At 44.1% G+C, this 18449-nt stretch overlaps 1 protein-coding gene across 1 annotated transcript in view; it reads left to right on the top strand.

Annotated features, from left to right (window-relative positions):
- LOC119405018 (sulfhydryl oxidase 1) overlaps positions 1–18449 on the top strand; it is an 83157-nt gene that overhangs the window by 17328 nt on the left and 47380 nt on the right. Inside the window, exons 4-6 of the mRNA XM_037671767.2 lie at positions 8776–8872; positions 12121–12293; positions 13703–13840. Of these exons, the coding sequence (XP_037527695.1) occupies positions 8776–8872; positions 12121–12293; positions 13703–13840 (408 nt within the window). The remainder of the gene's footprint in view (positions 1–8775; positions 8873–12120; positions 12294–13702; positions 13841–18449) is intronic.

Below are 18449 nucleotides of genomic sequence, written 5' to 3'. Positions count from 1 at the left end.
TGTTTCCAATGCCAGAGATTCGGCCACGGATCATTGAGCTGCCGTGGTCATCAAACGTGTGCTAAATGCGGTGTACAAGGCCACATATCCGACAACTGTAATGGCGCACCGCACTGTGTCAACTGTAACGGCGATCATCCGGCGTATTCACGCACATGTCCAAACTGGCAAAAAGAAAAAGAAATCATCACACTAAAGTACAAGGAGAACATTTCTTTTCGCGAAGCCCGTAAAAGGTGCTCGCCATTTCACACCACACCCTACGCTGATGCGGCGCGCCGGGGGGGAACGTCGCATTGGCCTCCGCCACTCCCTCGGTCCACGCAGAGCGAACCGTCGGCTGTGGCGCCTGCCCCCAAGGCGGCAGTAGTTAAATCTACCCCGCCAATCCGCAAAGAGAGCCCGTCGACTCCAGGGTCATCGGGTCTCAAGGCCTCGTCTCACCAGGCGAGGCCCGAAACTCGAACCATCAGCTCGCACGTGCGGGCATCCAGTGCCTGCCAGGAGGCAATGGACACTACTTCGGCACCCCTGGTGCCGAAAGATCGGCGCAGCTCCCTGGAGCGTGCTAAGAAAACTAAGAAGCCAATAACGGGGCCGGAGGATGGCCCTGTTACTAGAGTTCCAACTCCCCACCTAAACAACCACAACTCCCGTTTCGTACACACAGCACTACCTTAGTTTCATCATGAACACGCAAATAGTCCAATGGAACGTGAGGGGCCTTCTCAGGAACCTCGACGATGTTCAAGAACTCCTCCACAAACACAAACCAAAAGTGCTGTGTGTACAGGAAACACACTTGAAACCAATGCATACTGACTTTCTCAGACAGTACATCATCTTCCGCAAAGATCGCCAGGATGCTCTCACATCCTCTGGCGGCGTTGCTATAATAATAGATAGAAATGTAGCATGTCGGGTATTGCAGTTGCAAATGCCCCTGGAGGCAGTGGCCGTTCGCGCTGTTCTTTTCAACAAGCTCATAACTATTTGCTCACTCTATATACCCCCACACTAGCAGTTACACAAACACGAATTTCAGGCCTTTATTGATGAATTGCCAGAACCATACCTCGTCCTTGGCGATTTCAATGCACACAGCAGCTTGTGGGGGGACTCTCGCAGCGATGCGCGAGGCCGTCTCATTGAGCAGTTTCTGTTTTCCGCTGGTGCATGCCTGCTCAATAAGAAGGAACCTACATTTTCTAGCCTTGCAAACAGGAGTTACTCATCTATCGATCTTAGTATTGTTTCGCCCACCCTTTTACTTGATTTTAACTGGAACGTCATTAAAAATCCCTATGGGAGCGACCATTTTCCCATACTCTTAAGCACGCCAAAAGAAAACGAATCTCCACCACAGGCTCCCCAGTGGAAAACTGATGCAGCAGATTGGGAGAAATTTGAAACTCTTACCCGTGTCTCGTGGGCTGAAATGTCGTCCTTGGAAATTGGTGCTGCTGTTCAGTTTTTGACCTCTTTTATTATTGACGCCGCTTCAAAATCCATTCCTCAATCAAGTGGCATTGCCTCCAAACGTCGTGTCCCATGGTGGAACGACGATTGCCGGAACGCTCGAAAAAAGCAAAACAAAGCGTGGGGGTTACTCCGCGACTGCCCTACTGCTGAGAATCTTATGAATTTTAAAATGATCAAGACCCAAGGCAGGCGAACACGCCGACAGGCAAGAAGAGAAAGCTGGCAGAAGTATTTATTAGGTATTAACTCCTACACAGACGAGGCTAAGACGTGGAACAGGGTAAATAGGTTAAGAGGCAAACAAACACATTCACTTCCTTTAGTAAACACAGATGGCAACAGTCTGGAAGACCAAGCAAACTCTCTTGGTGCACATTTTGAACGTGTGTCTAGCTCTACGCACTACTCCGACACGTTCAAATGACACAAAACAACTATAGAAAGGCAAAGGTTGGAAAGAAAATGTGCAAAAAACGAACCATTCAACGAACCATTCAACTTAGCTGAACTGCAGGCAGCGCTTAACTGCTGCAATGAATCTGCCCCAGGATCTGACCGTGTTATATACCAAATGCCTAAACACTTACCCTACGAAACACAGAAAACTCTCCTCTGTCTCTATAACGCTGTATAAACTTCTGGCGAGATTCCCTCTGCCTGGAAAGAGGCCATTGTGATCCCTGTTCTGAAACAGGGAAAGGATCCATCTAGTGTTTCTTGCTACAGGCCCATAGCATTAACAAGTTGCCTTTGTAAAGTATTTGAGAAGATGATTAACTGCCGCTTAACACATTTCCTAGAATCAAACAAGCTGCTTGATCCATATCAGTGCGGCTTCCGAGTAGGTCGCTCCACCACTGACCACCTCGTACGTATTGAGGCTCAGATTCGCGAGGCTTTTGTCCACAGACAATTCTTCCTCTCTGTATTCCTAGATATGGAGAAGGCCTATGATATGACGTGGCGATTTGGCATACTGAGAGACCTGACACACTTAGGCATACGTGGCCGGATGTTAAATATAATTGAAAGTTATCTGTCAAACCGCACATTCCGTGTTCGGGTTGGAAATGCCTTGTCACGATCGTTCGTACAGGAAACCGGTGTGCCACAGGGTGGTATACTAAGCTGTACACTCTTCATTATAAAAATGAACTCGTTGCATCGTTGTATCCCACGAACTATGTTTTATTGCACGTATGTTGACGACATCCAAATAGCATTTAAGTCGTGCAGTCTCGCGATTTGTGAGCGGCAGGTCCAGCTCGGCCTGAACAAGGTGTCCCAATGGGCAGATGAGAATGGGTTCCGGTTAAATCCACAAAAGAGTACCCGTGTTCTCTTTTCTATAAAGAGAGGCCTCCACCCGAATCCCGAAATGGACCTGCATGGCCAGCGGTTACCTGTAGAGGTAGAGCACAAGTTTCTAGGCGTGATTCTGGACTCTAAACTTACGTTTATATCACACATCAAATACATAAAAAATAAGTGCATGAAGACTATGAATATCCTAAAAGTGTTGTCGCGCACTTCATGGGGCAGTGACAGGAAATGCCTAATGAACCTATATAAAAGCCTCATTCGAACGCGCCTAGACTACGGGGCCGTTGTTTATCAGTCTGCAACACAGAGCGCCTTAAAGATCCTTGATCCTGTCCACCATTTCGGCATCCGTCTCTCTACGGGCGCTTTTCGAACGAGCCCCGTAGAGAGCCTCTACGTTGAATCCAATGAGTGGTCGCTCCACCTGCAGAGATCCTACATATCGTTCACATATTTTCTTAAGGTGCACGCAAACAACGAACACCCCTCACACTCTGCTGTCAATGATTTGTCCAGCTCTGCACTTTTTGACAACCGTCCTTCAGTGAGACGGCCCTACTCACTTCGTGTGAGGGGCCTAGCTCAGGAAGCAGGTGTGCCACTTCTTGAACACTGTCTAATGGGTCCCGCTGCACAACTCCCGCTGTGGCAGTTGCAGCGTATAGATTGCGATATATCTTTCATGGAAGTTACAAAACACGCACCTATTGCACATATCCGTGCATACTTCCTCGAACTACAACATAAACACACTTGTCCAGAATTCTTTACAGACGTCTCGAAGTCCAATACTTCTGTGTCTTATGCAGCCGTTGGTCCATCCTTTTCGGATTCCGGTATTCTGCGCCCTGATTCAAGTATCTTCACGGCAGAAGCTTACGCGATACTTGTGGCCGTTAAACACATTAAACAATTAAAACTACATGAGGCAGTTATATACACGGATTCTCTCAGCGTGGTAACAGCCCTCAAAACTCTCAAAAAACACAAAAACCCAGTCCTCATCTCCCTCTGCACACTCCTATGCACGGTCTACGCTCTTAAACAGCGTGCCGTAGTGTGCTGGGTGCCAGGGCACCGCGAGATTCAAGGCAACGTGTTGGCGGACCAGCTAGCTGCATCCGCCCACGAAAGCAGTCCTAATACATCCATAGCCATCCCTGCACTAGACTTAAAACCCTTCCTCAAAAGGAAGCTCAGGGCCTTTTGGCAGAGCACATGGGATAGGCACAAACAAAATAAGCTACACGTCATCAAGCCACGTCTTGGCATCTGGTCACCGGTATCGAAGTCGCGTCACACAGAAGTCACACTTTGCAGAATTAGAATAGGACATACATATAGTACACACGCACACCTTTTGTCCGGTGGTGACACACCCATGTGTGAAAAATGTGGTGCGCCACTTACTGTCCTGCACATCCTGCTTCAATGCATGCATCTAGAAGATATCAGAGAAAAACATTTCCCATCATACCGCCAACATCTCCCACTTCACCCTTCAATGTTCATAGGCAGGGAACCAATTTTTAACCATGACTCACTCTTCCGTTATTTCAGAGATGTACATAGTTTTAATGTTATTTACCCAGGGAACCGCGGCACGGCTTCTCCAGAGATGCCGCTGCTGCGGTAGTTCTTGCAAAGGAAAGCACTGACCTCTATGCCTTTGGATACAAAGGAAGTGAGGAGGCCCACGTGCTAGTCACCGCTTCTCACCTTCCGCAATTATGATTGCTCATCACGCATTCAATAACCATAGACCATTCCATACATCATTGCCATAATTTTACTGTGTATATATTTTTTATGCTTTTACAAAGTGCGTCCTTTTAAGGCCCCTTTACAGCCATCCTACATCATGACAATGCAAATCACTGACAAGCCTAAGCATCCCATCATTAGTAATGGCGCTCTTTGGCCATCAGTGGCCCTTGCGCCATAAAACCCCATACATCATCATCACCTATTAATAGTCACTTTCACAAAGCAGCTTATAAGTGAAAGATGGGCTGCTATATATATATATATATTCAGGGCCTTTATTTATATTGTGCAATTTCCTTTGAACAATTGCAATTTGTGTCAAAAGGTCAGTGCATGTAATCATGTTGATGACTGAGATGTACAGCAATTATTTCTTTCAAAACGTGCATCGGAGAAAGCAGAATTTGATTGAGAAAATTAATACTAGCTGCAGAAGGACATATGCAGAATATTAATATAATGTTTGCACTCGAATTTGGGGTTGCATATACTATTGGCAGTGAGGACATACAGAATTGTCAACTATCAGAAGTGGGTCACATAGTAGTACTACTATGTGACCCTGCCATACATATACATATATACATATACATATATACATATATATATATACATATACATATACATAGTAGGAATACTGTGGCACACTGCTCATAGCTCTGATTGCCAGTGCTTGATATAGCACTTTGTAAAGGATGCCCTCTTGAAAAGTTTTATTGGTACCTTCACAATGGGCAGACTGCAAACACGCAAGACTTTACACACGCCACATATAATTAACAAAATGCAACACATAGACACTGTGCGTGGCAGTCATGATAAAATTTGCCAAGCTACTTTTTGTGGAAAGGAAGCAACCACATATGATAAACTCGTGTTGTACACTACAAAACATCAGCCATTGTCATCCCATTGTGCCAGTTGCACTGTTTTTCAAAAAGTGGTCACACAAACATGTATGTATATAACCAAGCAGAGGCATAGCTTTCCCTTTCCGTCATGGGGAGGGGATTGACACCAGACAGCATCACAGTGAGGGAGGTGATGCTGTCTAAACACCCGTGTGACCCCCCCCCCCCCCAGCTGGAAGTTATCTGAAATTTACATTTGCAATTTTATTAATGCGTGGCTCATTCTTTATGCGTGATCAGTGTGTAGACATTCTAATAATAGGGGTAGTCGATTCGATCATTCCAGAGACTATAGACGGCGCCTCGGTAGGTCAAAAGGGCGGACGAGATGGTGATGAGGTGATCTCGCAAGCGTGTGCGTCTCGAGCAGCAAAGCTCGTAAGGCCCTCTAGTTTCGCTGCAGACGATACTTTCTATCGGTTAAAAAACGCCAAGATGTTTTAATGAAGGCAAAGCGACGTTCAACGGCGGTCACATCACCGTGTAGAAGCTTCGGAGGAGGGCCGTGTGGCGCCGCCTGCGTCGCTGGAATGACCGTATATTCTAGCTGACATTAAGAGGAAAAAAAATTGAGCTGGGCAGCCCGTAAGGTGTAGGGCAGATAACCAGTGGTTAGTTACAGTGACCGAATGGTTTCCAAGGCAAGGGAACCACAGCCATGGACGACAGAATGTTGGGTGAGGTGGTTAAATCTAAAAATTTTCAGGCATAAATTAGGATCCGCTCACTCTAGGCAGGGTAAACTGGAGATTATTGGGAGAAGCATTTGTCCTGCAGTTGACTTAAATATAGGCTGATGATGATGATGGTGGTACATTCCAGCAGTAGATATGTCTAGAACATAGTGCAGTCAGTTGGCGGAGCTACCTAAGGTGTGTGGTCAAGTGGAAGCAGGGATGGACAAACCCTGAAAAAAAAAAATAATAAAAGAAAAGAAAAAGTGCATCATGTTCATGTTTTGGTTTCGAATATAACTCAAAGTGCGTTCTCAGAACTATTATTTACAGAAAGGACTCCCATTATAACCACGTAAATATGGTAGCTACTGCAAACATTGGGAAGGAGAGAGCAGCAATTTTTACCATTTTTGATGGAAGGTTGTTAATGAATTGTTGCATGAAAGGCAATAATCGGCTCACAGGTTCACATAGCCTCGTGTGCAGATCAGAAACGCTTTTTTACTTTGTGTTGAAAAAGTGTTTCAGGGCCCTGTTATTGTTAAATTGAACCTGCATATTCCTGTGTGAATGTAAAAACACATCTTTCGTTGGTCATTTAGAGTTATCGCTATTATATACTTGCTTTGTATAATCTTGTAACATTAGTGCTTTAATATTTACAGCAAACATAGGCTTTAAACTGCATTCTGGCATTATTTTAAAAAAGATAAGTTTATTCCGATAGCGTTAAAAAGCCTGTGTTACAGAAATTCTGGCGTTGGCATTGGTGTCGGCATTGTTGAGTGTGATTGAAAAATTGCAATAGATTGAAATAATAAAAGTTCAAGGGTTCGAGCCAGAATTGAACCTAGGCATTCTGCGTGGCAATCAGGTGTTATACCAGAGAGCCAGCCGCACAAGTGCTTGAAATTGCTTCAGAAAAAAACCCTATACAGGTATAATTCAGTGCGAGGAGACGTGTTAAAACTTGTAATACTATGTGGAAGAAGCAGAATCACACCAGGCGTTACAACATGTGAATTACGCAGTGAGTGGGCGGTTTAAAGGCCCACCCATAACAAAGAGCTCAGGCATAATTGATCATCGTCATCAGCCACAGCATCAACAAACTGTGCAGCTGCGTAGGTGCACATATTGACTTACGTACATGTCATCGGTACTTCACTATTTTCCTAAATAATGAATTATAGCGCAATGAGCACTTCACAACTGTACTTGCAGTAGGCATGTTAGGAGAGTTTAAAATGGCCAATGTTATGCGCACAGATATTTCTTTCCTTGTGGCACTGTTGAGGTGTCTACCGAGAAGCGGAGCATGGCAAGCGATTGAGAAGGTGATGCGAATTAGGCCTGACTTCGCTATTGCGTTCCACTCTTGAAGACGAAGCTTGAGTATCCTCCAAGCTTTTGCCTTGATTTGTACTTGATGTTGCAAGCATTACTTTGAGTATCTGTATTACAATCCTGAAAATTTGCATGGTTTCTGTAGTCAGTGACAGCTCAAGAATTCCTCTCAAAAGGGAATGTTTGTAAATATACTTTGTGCGATTTTCATCTTCTGATACTATTCTCGTTCTCACCTTTGCCCAGCCCACGCGGTGCCCTGTGGTTAATAATACAGTGTGGTGTCGATTTTCCTGAGATGCAAACAGTACTCCTGTCTGTAAAAGTATTAGATTCACTCATTGTGGTGTACCACTTGATGTGTGCCCATGAGACATTCTCTGTAAAAACTAGGCAACGTCAGCTGAGCTGTCCTTTTCTGTGTGTATTGGTTAAACTGTGAGCTTTTACATTCCTTGCCATATGTGCTGAACTAATCTATTCATGTTCCAAATGCCTTTCTGCTGTTGTCTCCTCTGCATGCCTGTGTCGCCTGCAAGGGAACTATTTGCTAACGCATGGGGGTGGGGACAGCTGCATGCTAGCAGACCTAGTACCACAAAGAATGGGCTAGAATGCATGTAAACACACACACACACACACACACACACACACACACACACACACACACACACACACACACACACACACACACACACACACACACACACACGTACACGTACACGTACACGCACGCGCACACACACACACACATACACACACATACATACATATATGCTGTTACATCTATTGATAGCTTTATTTTTTTGCAAAGGTGTACTTCCAAAGGTATAGAGCATTTAACACCTGGGCACTCGGCAATGCTACATGAGACTTTCAAGCAATGGTGTGCAAAAGAAGTTCTGATTAGTTTTTTTGCCTATTCATGTCTGATTATGACTGGCTATTGCATTTACTTTTTTACTTGCAGTTCTTTTTACATAGCAATGCTTCTATTGAGACTAGAGCCTTAAGTAATGATCGAATGGACCAGTGAATGAGCATGAAAACGAAGAAGAACAGGATAGGACAAGCGCTGATACCTTCCACCTATCTGTGATGTACCGACTAGCCCTGCAAGCACTATAACTTAACTCTAGAAAAAGCATGTAGTTGCAATGTAAGGTTGTTTTTTGTTTTCCGTAATAAATTATTTTGCATCTTGAGACATTTAAAGATTGTTACATGTTACAATGCTCCTTTTCATCCACACTTTACATGTATTTCAGGGAAAAAACTACAGAAGGGCTATGGGCGCACGTACCAGCAAATATAGACGTCCAAATTCTCGTTGTGGAGCTTAACACTTCATATGTCGGGAAAGAGGTGAGCCATTTCGTTTCAGATAATATATTTTGTGAACTTGCTTTGAAAAGCTCAGTTATATTTTTTGATAATTTGACAGATCAAATTAAAACACACACACACACATATGCATTATAAGTGCACTAGTTGGTCTCGGGTAGTAGTTTGCATGGAAAGTACAGATTTCTGTTATAAAATCTTTAGCGCAATTTCTGCTGCCGCATGGCACAGGGTGAGCATGTTAATTCCTGCAATCTCCTGGCTTTGTGTAGGGAGAGCTTAAAGGGGTCATGAACCACTTTTCCAAGTAATGATCTAATGACCTCAGTATCGGAGTGTACTGCCCTCCCGAATCAATTGCCGCAAAAATTTCTCGAATCCGTCAAGAATCAGCGGAGTTACGGGGGTTTGGCGCACGCTCCCAGCGCTTTCTCTCTTTTCTCGTGCCGATGAGCGCACTGGAAGCTAGACAGGGAGGGATGGCATGGGGGAAAAAAGTTACGTCAGCGCGCGTCATGTAACGCGATCGCTCTCCCGCTGTGATTCGCTTGCGCGAATGCGGCTACCGTGTACTGAGGAGTGTGGCGCCGGCAAGTGGCGGCACCCCGCGACAAGAAGCGCATCTGATCCGAACGCCGCTCTCGATTTACGTCGGCTATCGGCCAATAAGCATGCTATGTCTCTTGCGACGTAAACTGACAGATCCGCAACGTAAACGGACAGACGCCCCGCCTACCGACGAGAGTGAGAACCGGCCTCTGTTTGAAAAGAGGGTGCCTGGGGAAACGGCAACTTCGCGCTCCGCTTGTGGCCATTACGCGGTGCGCACGACTGTAATATTTGGCAGAGCAGTTCATAGCCGTGTCAGCTTTCCGCAGGATGTGTTTTTTCAACCAGCCCAAGGGGTGCTTCATGACCCCTTTAAAGGGATACTGAACAAAATTTTTGCCACTGAGATTTTCACCCAAACTGAAAGATTGGGTGCTGAAACCGGTAGACACAACCTTCATTTCACAGAGAAACTAGTGGAATATAATAAGTATAATGTGTTTTTCACTAATAGCCATGTCTAGTGGCCGCGCCGTGAACTAGAGGAGATGACGCTTGGTGACATATCATGTACCCGAAATGGGCAGGCCAACAATGCCTGCTGTCGCCCGCATCCCTGAACACGCTCAGCCCCCACTGCAGTTCCTAGAACCACTACGAACGGCGCCGGCAGTGAACAATTCTCCTGGGTGGGATAAAACCTCTAAAGAGGGGGGACGTCGCAGCACCTCTGTGGAAGGGAGAGAGTGGGATGTAAAGGAGCGGTGGAGAAAGGGAAGTAGCAGGACAGGAACGTGTGCACCTTTCATCTGCCGTGGCGTCAAGTGATGTCACGGCTTGCGCTGGCGTGCAGCAGCTGCACGCGCAGCTGCACGCTGACAATCCTCCAAAAATAGAGCCAGCTGTTTTAAAATATGTGAAATAAACTTATCGGAACAGTTGTGTCTTCCAAGTAGAATTTCGATGTTTTTGTCATTTTTTTTCGATTTTTGTTCAGTATCCCTTTAATGCTGGTGGTGATACCGGTAAGTTTTTTTGCATATGTACTCCTGAGGACAAAAGCCTTCAGGACACAGGCAGCATGGAAAACTTGAAGTTCTGCTCTATCAATTCATGAGCTAATTTAATTGATAATCTGTAGGTAGCAGAAACTACTAAAGGCTGAAACTTTTAAATAGAGGCTATGTTAGGTTAGGCGAGAATCCAGATCTTTTGTGAATCTCATGTCATGGGCACTTTCGTCCTCAATAGCATATTGGGTGAGCTTGTGCCCAGAAAGAAAAAAAAGTGACACGTTCAGTGCAATGATAGCCTTGGGCACAAGTGTCAGTCATCAGTAATCGAAAGAAAAACTGATCAGTGGCGAAATACGCCAGCTTTTATACATATGTCAGAGTACATTCAAGTGTTATCGCTGATGCTCGCGTACACTCTGGAAGGTACTTAAACATATGCGTTGGGCATGCGATGTTTGTAGAACAGTCGGTGTCATTTGTGAAGCATTATGTGAGTTGAAGCATGGCCTGTGTCGAGCATTAAAGCACGTCACTATAAAGTAAGAAAGGCAGTCCTCGTGAAATAAAAGAAAGCAAGTATGCGTGTCAATATAGATATTTTAGCCAGCTGTGTCTGCATGAGCTTGCATAGCTAATAAGAGGCAGCATCACTGCTCTTCTTCTCATTTTTTCAAGTTCTGGGCTTTAGTGTTTTAGGATACAGTATGGAAATCTGTTTACAGCTTTGTGCCACGGAAGGAATTAATACTAGATGGATAACAATGAAGCCCGTAGCTCGAGTAATTTCTACTTTTGCAATGTTAATCACTGGGAGGTAGAACCCAATAGAACTATAGTATCTGATAGGGGGACGCCCTGCGTTGCAAGCTGAGTGGTGTTTCTAAGGTAGCCTATCTAGTTGCCATGTGTGCAAAGTCTAGCCTAGTTACACTGTTTCAGGCCCGTGTACTTAGATTTAGGTACACATTAAAGAACCACAGGTGGTCGAAATTTTCGGAGCCCTCCACTACGGCGTCCCTCATAATTTTGGGGGCGTTAAACCCCAGATTAATTATTATTATTATTATTATTATTATTATTATTATTATTATTATTATTATTATTATTATTATTATTATTATTATTATTAGTTACACCCTAAAGTATCCTTTGGTGGTTACACGGTGTGCTTTCGTGCTAGAATATGCCAGGGTACAAGTTGTAGTGGGGACAAATTTCTGTAAAAGGCGTTCATTGTATTGTGAAAGAGCTCAGAATGACTAGAACACACAAGGGATGCTTATCTTTGTATACACGAGACTTATTTGGCTTGGTTCCAGTTGTGCTGCTTGCATTTATAACAGGATACAGTGGGACTAAATTGCAGTAGTTATACAATTTCTTTGCTTGCAAGGTCTTCACTATTGCTTGACGTACTCAAAGTCAGTCGCTTCTTGTTAGTGATAAAGTTTTTACCCTTTTGCAAGTTCATTATTTTTGATGGGGATGAAGTACTATAAGCACGGTTATTTACCTTTGTGAGAGACCAAGGTGTTGTGTTGTTAGTTTTATGCAGAGGCTAACTGATTGTTTATCAGTTCTTGAGACTGCTAATGTTATGAGCCTGCATAGGTAGGCATGAAAAGAATGAAGAGCATTGTGAGGGAACCGAAGTGATTGATTCCACTGAGGGACATATTTACCATGTTGGGCATTACTGTGCAGGTAGCCTTGGATCTCTCGTCAAGGCAATCCTCCATTTATGTGCAACGTCTGGTGGTCTCCTCAGACAGAACCTGGCTGTCGTCCTTGCTTCCTGATGAGACAAGTGTTTCCAGTGTTTACTGGGCGGACCTGTATGTCCTATACCGTAACGGCAGCTCAACTAGGCTACTCAGGTGTCTAAATTTTGGCGATACTCAACTCATTTTACTTCATTGCAAACACATGACTAGAAAATCTTGTAATAATGCATTCCTTAAAGAACCCATTGTCATGTTTGGACATTACAAATAAAGAAACTTGGGGACTAAATCATGTAGCTGTAACTGTCCATTCAAAACATTAAACTCAGTGTCATGAAAGCAGAAAACGTTTGAAATAAAAGCTCCTACTCTCCTCTCACTGCAGCCGTTCTCTATCTGACCTAATGATAGATGGCATTGCTTGTTCAGCCTCCTACATTTCAAATCTAACAGGTGTTCACCAGCAGCCGTTATGCTTTTCAGAAGTGCATGTCTTGGCACGGCTGAGGTAATGGAGGCTGTGAAGAATGGTTGCAGATCGCTGTGGGCTGAGCTGTTTTTAGTTGTCAAGAAGCTTTCCAGCTTAATGTAAGCTGTCCCCCTTCCCCCCCATCGAAGGCCCTCTATTCATCTACCACAACCCTTCGAGCATGGACATAGATGGAGGGTCTTTAGCTGCGGTCTATGCACCACATAGAAAAATACGCACAACTAGGATTTGGGTGTGTGATATGTGCCACCAATGGTGGTACAGTGGTTACGGTGCTTGGCTGCCGACTTGAAAGACGCAGGTTCCATCCTGGCTGCGGTGGTCGCATTTTGATGGAGATGAAATGCTAGAGGCCCATGTACTGTGCGATGCCAGTGCATATTAAAGAACCCCAGGTGGTTGATATTTCTGGAACCGTCCGCTATGGTGTGCCTTATAATCGTATTGTTGTTTTGCACATAAAACCCCAGAAATTAATTAATTAATGTGTTATATAGTTCCTGATAGAGGCTTTAAGCTTTAATAGGAGAATGGGGGATTGAGTTATGTTGCCTGTGAACGGTCAAAGGCAAAAGCTGTGGGAATTCATTTGTACCGTGAGAGGGTTGCTTGCCTCCTTGAGACATTGTCTCACAAGACTTCATTTTCGTCTCTCTCATAAATGTTGTCAGCTTGTAAAAAAATATCTTGTGGAATCTTGTGAAAGAGTGCTTCCATAAGATCATATTCCTCAAACTGAAGTGGCAGGTAAGATTCATACTCATGTGGAGATGACTGTTTTATTTTTTGTGATGAAGTTGAAATATTAAGGCTGAAGTGAAGTCATGAGTCAGCGTTTTACAATTGTGCCTTCCTGTATAATGGAGCTCTCAGTGGGGTTGGGTAATTGGCAAGAGAAGTAGCACACATAATATGCACAAGTGTGCCTTAAATAAAAGGGACATAAAAACATGCACTTTAAGTATTATTACTCACTAGGATGCATTAGAAAAGTACTACTGTATTGTCTTAATAATGCAGTATTTTTTATTTACTTGATTTGCATCGGCTTCATGGCTTTTCTTACATTTAGGGTGAAAGAAGAAGATCGCTCACGAGACCATGTGCTGATGGTTTTGGAACCTTACGTGCGAGAAATAAGTTCGAGTACTGCAACAACAATTTCTAGTACATCATCACCAGAGGAGAGCAAAGCAGTCGATACGAACAAGTGAGTTGGCATAGCACTACTAGTATGCTGTCTTCTGTCAAGTTGGCATAACACTACTAGTATGCTGTCTTCTGTCAAAACACAACTTACACCACTAGAAGGGTTGGAACACTCTGACTTATTAGTCATGTAAAATATTAGAAAAATATTTTCCTGTACAAGGGCAAATTTTTAGACAACAAAGTTGGTTTTTTAAGGAAATTGGTCCTTTCAAAGCACTCTGCTACAGGAAGGTTTTTCGTGACACAGCACTTGCAGAAATCGGACACATACTCACAGAAATGAGATATAGAATGTAATTAACCCTTTCAAATGCTACCAATGAAGAACTGTCTGTAAATGCGTCAAATCGATACAATCTTATTTTAAGGCACTCGATATTAAATTGGCACAAAAATAATGTGGTAATACGCTAATTTATGTGTGTTATACAATCATTCCTAATTACTTTTTAATTAAATATTTATTTATTCTGAAGCCATTCAGGCTCTGTTTTTGCATAAATATAATGAAATTTGTGTAATACCCCTGACATACGGCCAAAAGTAAAGTGCTTTGAAGTAAACGACTTTTGCCGCCCAAGGAGACCATTTGCAGAAAGGAGTTGCGCCGATGACACACGGCACCGGACTAGTGCTTTATGTGGTTCCTCAAAAGAATGCTGAAGATAAATGGCGCTTCTTGTGCGAGCAATGCATATTTAAAGAAACCTGCCCATGTAGATCACTTTTAGCGATACCAGAACTCGGAAACGTTTGTTTCTAATGTTTGACGGCTTATATTGCTCACGTTCGTATATTTTCTTTGTGTTTTTTTTTTTTTTTGCGTTTTTAGCAGCGACCTCGATTGGTTTTGCGACTATGAACAGTCGGTGTTTTAATACCCACGTTCTTGCCGTCCTTTCTCACGTTTGTGTCAGTGCCGGCGTGCCGCGTTGTATTCATAGCGTTATTTACATAGCTGTGACCATGTGACGGATTAGCGGAGTAATTAGCGATAGCGATAAAGGAAGAGTTATGGTAACCCTGACGCTTGTTGCTCTCGGATTTCTTGATGGTTAGGTTACCGCAGCGCAGGCGAAAGTGCACAACATCAAACGACGACCCGCCAGAGTCTTTACAAAAGAGTGCAGAGACGCGCCTTCACATTACAAGAGCGAACAGATGCACACAAGAGAGGCGAGGGCCACCGAAGCCAGCGCACACGCGACGCGCTCCTCAAAATGCCTGTACAGGCAAGCGCTTCTCGCTAAGCGTTCTTGTGGGACGGGGGCCGCGTATGGCAAGCACGCCGATGAGCGTCTCTTGCAGCGCACTCGCAGGTAGCGTGGAGTCGCGCGTTCCTCGATAGGCGAGGTGACCTTGCAGATCGGGTTTTGCAGGCACGGTGATAACAACACACACTAAAGACACAAGCAACACAAGCGTGACGCGCGCGACAACACACAACGTCTGGGTGTGACAACCTGCGACAGTGCGCACCATGCCACTGTCAACACCAACGTGGCGGCGCCAGCGACGTGATGCGGGCGTGCGAGGGTATAGCTACTGTAAACATTAACTGTTGAACAAATCGCTTCACTACTGAAAATGAAAACATTTCCTCTAGGGAAAAAAATCACGGGGCAACCTAGCATTGTGACACGCTTTCTTCTATTGATCAATTCCGCACACTGTGTGCGAGAGTACTCCCTTACTGCCAGAAAAGTAGATGCGGGATCTGCTTTTCGGAAAAGTACCTTTGCCGGAAAGGAGTTACTCCTTTGTAGTGTGTTGCTGCTCCTGAACGCCTTTCCGGAAGATGTCCCCTTGTCTAAAGGACTTTAGAGTGCCCGTGTGACAGGGGTATAATTCACTGTTGTTCGAGTGTTTTTCTCTTATAAGTATCTTGTGTATTGTTGTATTTGTTGTAACTATTATATCGATTGTTAACTGCGTTATGTTATTACCCATGTGTACCTCCCCTACGCACTGCCTTACGGCGATGTAGGTGAAGTGTAAATAAAAATAAAATAAATAAAATCTCAGGCTAGAAATATAGCGCAAATTTGTTTGCGGTTATGTGTCCGTGGTTAGCAACGAAAAATTATTTTTCACGTAGGTCGCAGGAAGCGGCACGTCGAACGACTCGATGAATATGGTACTGCCTTCAGTAAAGTGATCATACGCAACAGTACACTGCAAAATGAAGTTAACTGAAAACAAATTTTATATGCAAGAGGTTCAATTCCTCGAAAGGTCAATGGGTCTCGCTCTTTCTTAGCCCCTAGTCGATACAAATATCAAAAGCAAGTGGTGTGCACAATTGTGTACATAGCGTCTCAGAGGGTTAAAATGTGTGACTAGCTAAATTGTTATTGTTTTGCACAGAATTTTGCTATGAATCTAGTTACATTGAGAAACTTCACTAATATTTCAGCTACTTCACGCACTCAAGAACTTGTGATGTAGTTAAGTTCTGTTAAAGGTTTCAGTGGTCAAGCGCTACATCTGATGGCTAGTGCAATATCATAGTGCTGCACTCCTCAAAAATTTAAGTAGCAAGTAAGATTCATGCTCGTGTGGAGTTGACTGTCTTATTTTTTGTGGTGAATTAGAAATATAAAAGCCGAAGTGGAGTTACAAGTCAAACAGCTCCAATCCTTCATCTGTTTTACCCGCAGTATTCTTTCAATCACAGTTCAAATCCCTCTTGACGCTTGCCTCCAAGTGAAACATTTAGCAGTATGAGAGCATCTACACTCTGAAAATTTGCCAGCGCTTGTAGCCTTTAGCACACATGGAGGTAATGCATGCTGCCAAGCTGAAACTGACCTTATTATACTTTCCTATGTTATTGATATAGTCCCTCTTTTTGTTTACTGTTCTACTATTCTTAGCTTTGCATTCAAGTTCGATGCCTCTGCACTTTGGTTATAAACGTCAGCTAGGTTGTGGTTGGTTGCAGGGCAGTGCAGTTCAAGTATTGGTTTAGGCTTGCAAAAGGATTTCCGTGTTTGAGAGTTTATAAAGATAGGACGAAAGTCAGTTGATATCAAGTGAGAGGACATACCCAATGACAGACTCAGTGTCAGTATTGCTCTAAATTACAAGACTGACTGATTATTTTCTTGTGCTATCGTTTACCTCTGCCATCATTAAATGGTGTTACCAGTTAGTGGCAACCTCAACCATTTATCATTGGTAATAGTATTTTCGTTGGGGGTGTACAAATTTTCGAGTATTTAAATCACAATCGAATAGTACCTTTCCGAATAGTTCAATTCATGAATTGAATTCGAGAAATTGTATCGTGATAGTTTGTTGATGTGTACCTGATGAGCACGGCGCATCATTGTGTGCTAAATGGTGGTATGTATCAACCACCAAGTACAAATTTGCATCTCCTGATGTGTGGCACTACTACCAACAAAGAAATAAATGCAATGCTGCAGCAAATACGTCATAGGGCACCCATTGCAAGGTCTTTCCTTTCATTTTACGAAAGTGCTGAAAAAAATTCTGGCTATCTCGCACGAATGTCCGATAGCACATGTTGGCTATGCCAAAAAGCATTTCGAAACTATTATAAGTCCTGAACCCACAACGGCTGTCAGAGAGCGGATGGACACACACATCGGCTTTCCCTGCTACATATGTGCAGACCTGTGCCAAGATATTCTTGTGAGAAAAAACTGGCACTGTTTCATTAAAACGCGGTACTTGCTACAGCATGAAGCCGATCGTTCCAGGCTACTTGCATGCAGCGCGTCACCAACTCAGTTCACGTGCTTGCTGTATGTACCATACGCCTGTGTTTGCTGCACAGGGGAGTATTCATTGTGCCCGCTCCGTTCCTGACAGTGCATGAGTGCAGCGAGTCGCTTACTGTAGGGTCAATGCAGCAATGGTGAGCTTCCTGCAAGCGACATGCACTCTGCATCCCTGTGACACTCTAGTGGTCTTGCACAAGGAGCCAGCAAGAATTGTGCAGTGCGTTTGAGTTGTGGCCTATTAAAAGCATGCAGTACGCTTAGAACAGCACTACACACATTTGCCATGGGAGTGTCAGTGCAGTCAGGTGGCATGGTTTCTTGGCATCTGCGCTATCAATAGTGCTCGATTGTGATGAGTACTCTCTTGATCCAACTCTGTTACAGTGAGCTGCTTTAGTTGCCACAAAGCGACGCACGCAAAGCGATGCACGCTTGAAAGTGGTCCCATACTTTTAAAGGATGCATGCAGCGAACGGCAGCACAGCGCCAGTGGAACGCTTAGGTTGTCGTCTATCAAAAGCGTGCAGTACACTTACAACAGTGCTACACCAGATGCACTGCCTAGAAGGTAGTCCAAGATACTTATTGCAATAGGGTTGTTGGCAATAAGTCATACTGATGCATACGTCTATGGCCGCTGTCTCGCATTCATTTTGTTTCACGATGCTGACCGGTAAAGGCATTGCTGCAATTGCACCAAAGTCGCAATCATGGGTCAGCTGGTCTCTGCAGTCACTGAAAACATGGAATCCCTCTTGTGGCACATTGTGGCTTTGGCCACACAGAGCTGAGAAGTGCAGCAGTGCAGCTAACCATTATCTTCAACAAAAAGTGATTGCGGTACCTACTAACCAG

This window comes from Rhipicephalus sanguineus, chromosome 1, assembly GCF_013339695.2.
Source record: "Rhipicephalus sanguineus isolate Rsan-2018 chromosome 1, BIME_Rsan_1.4, whole genome shotgun sequence".
Classification (NCBI taxonomy): Eukaryota; Metazoa; Arthropoda; class Arachnida; order Ixodida; family Ixodidae; genus Rhipicephalus; species Rhipicephalus sanguineus.
Note: the sequence above shows the minus strand (reverse complement) of the source record. Positions and strands in the feature narration are given on the sequence as shown.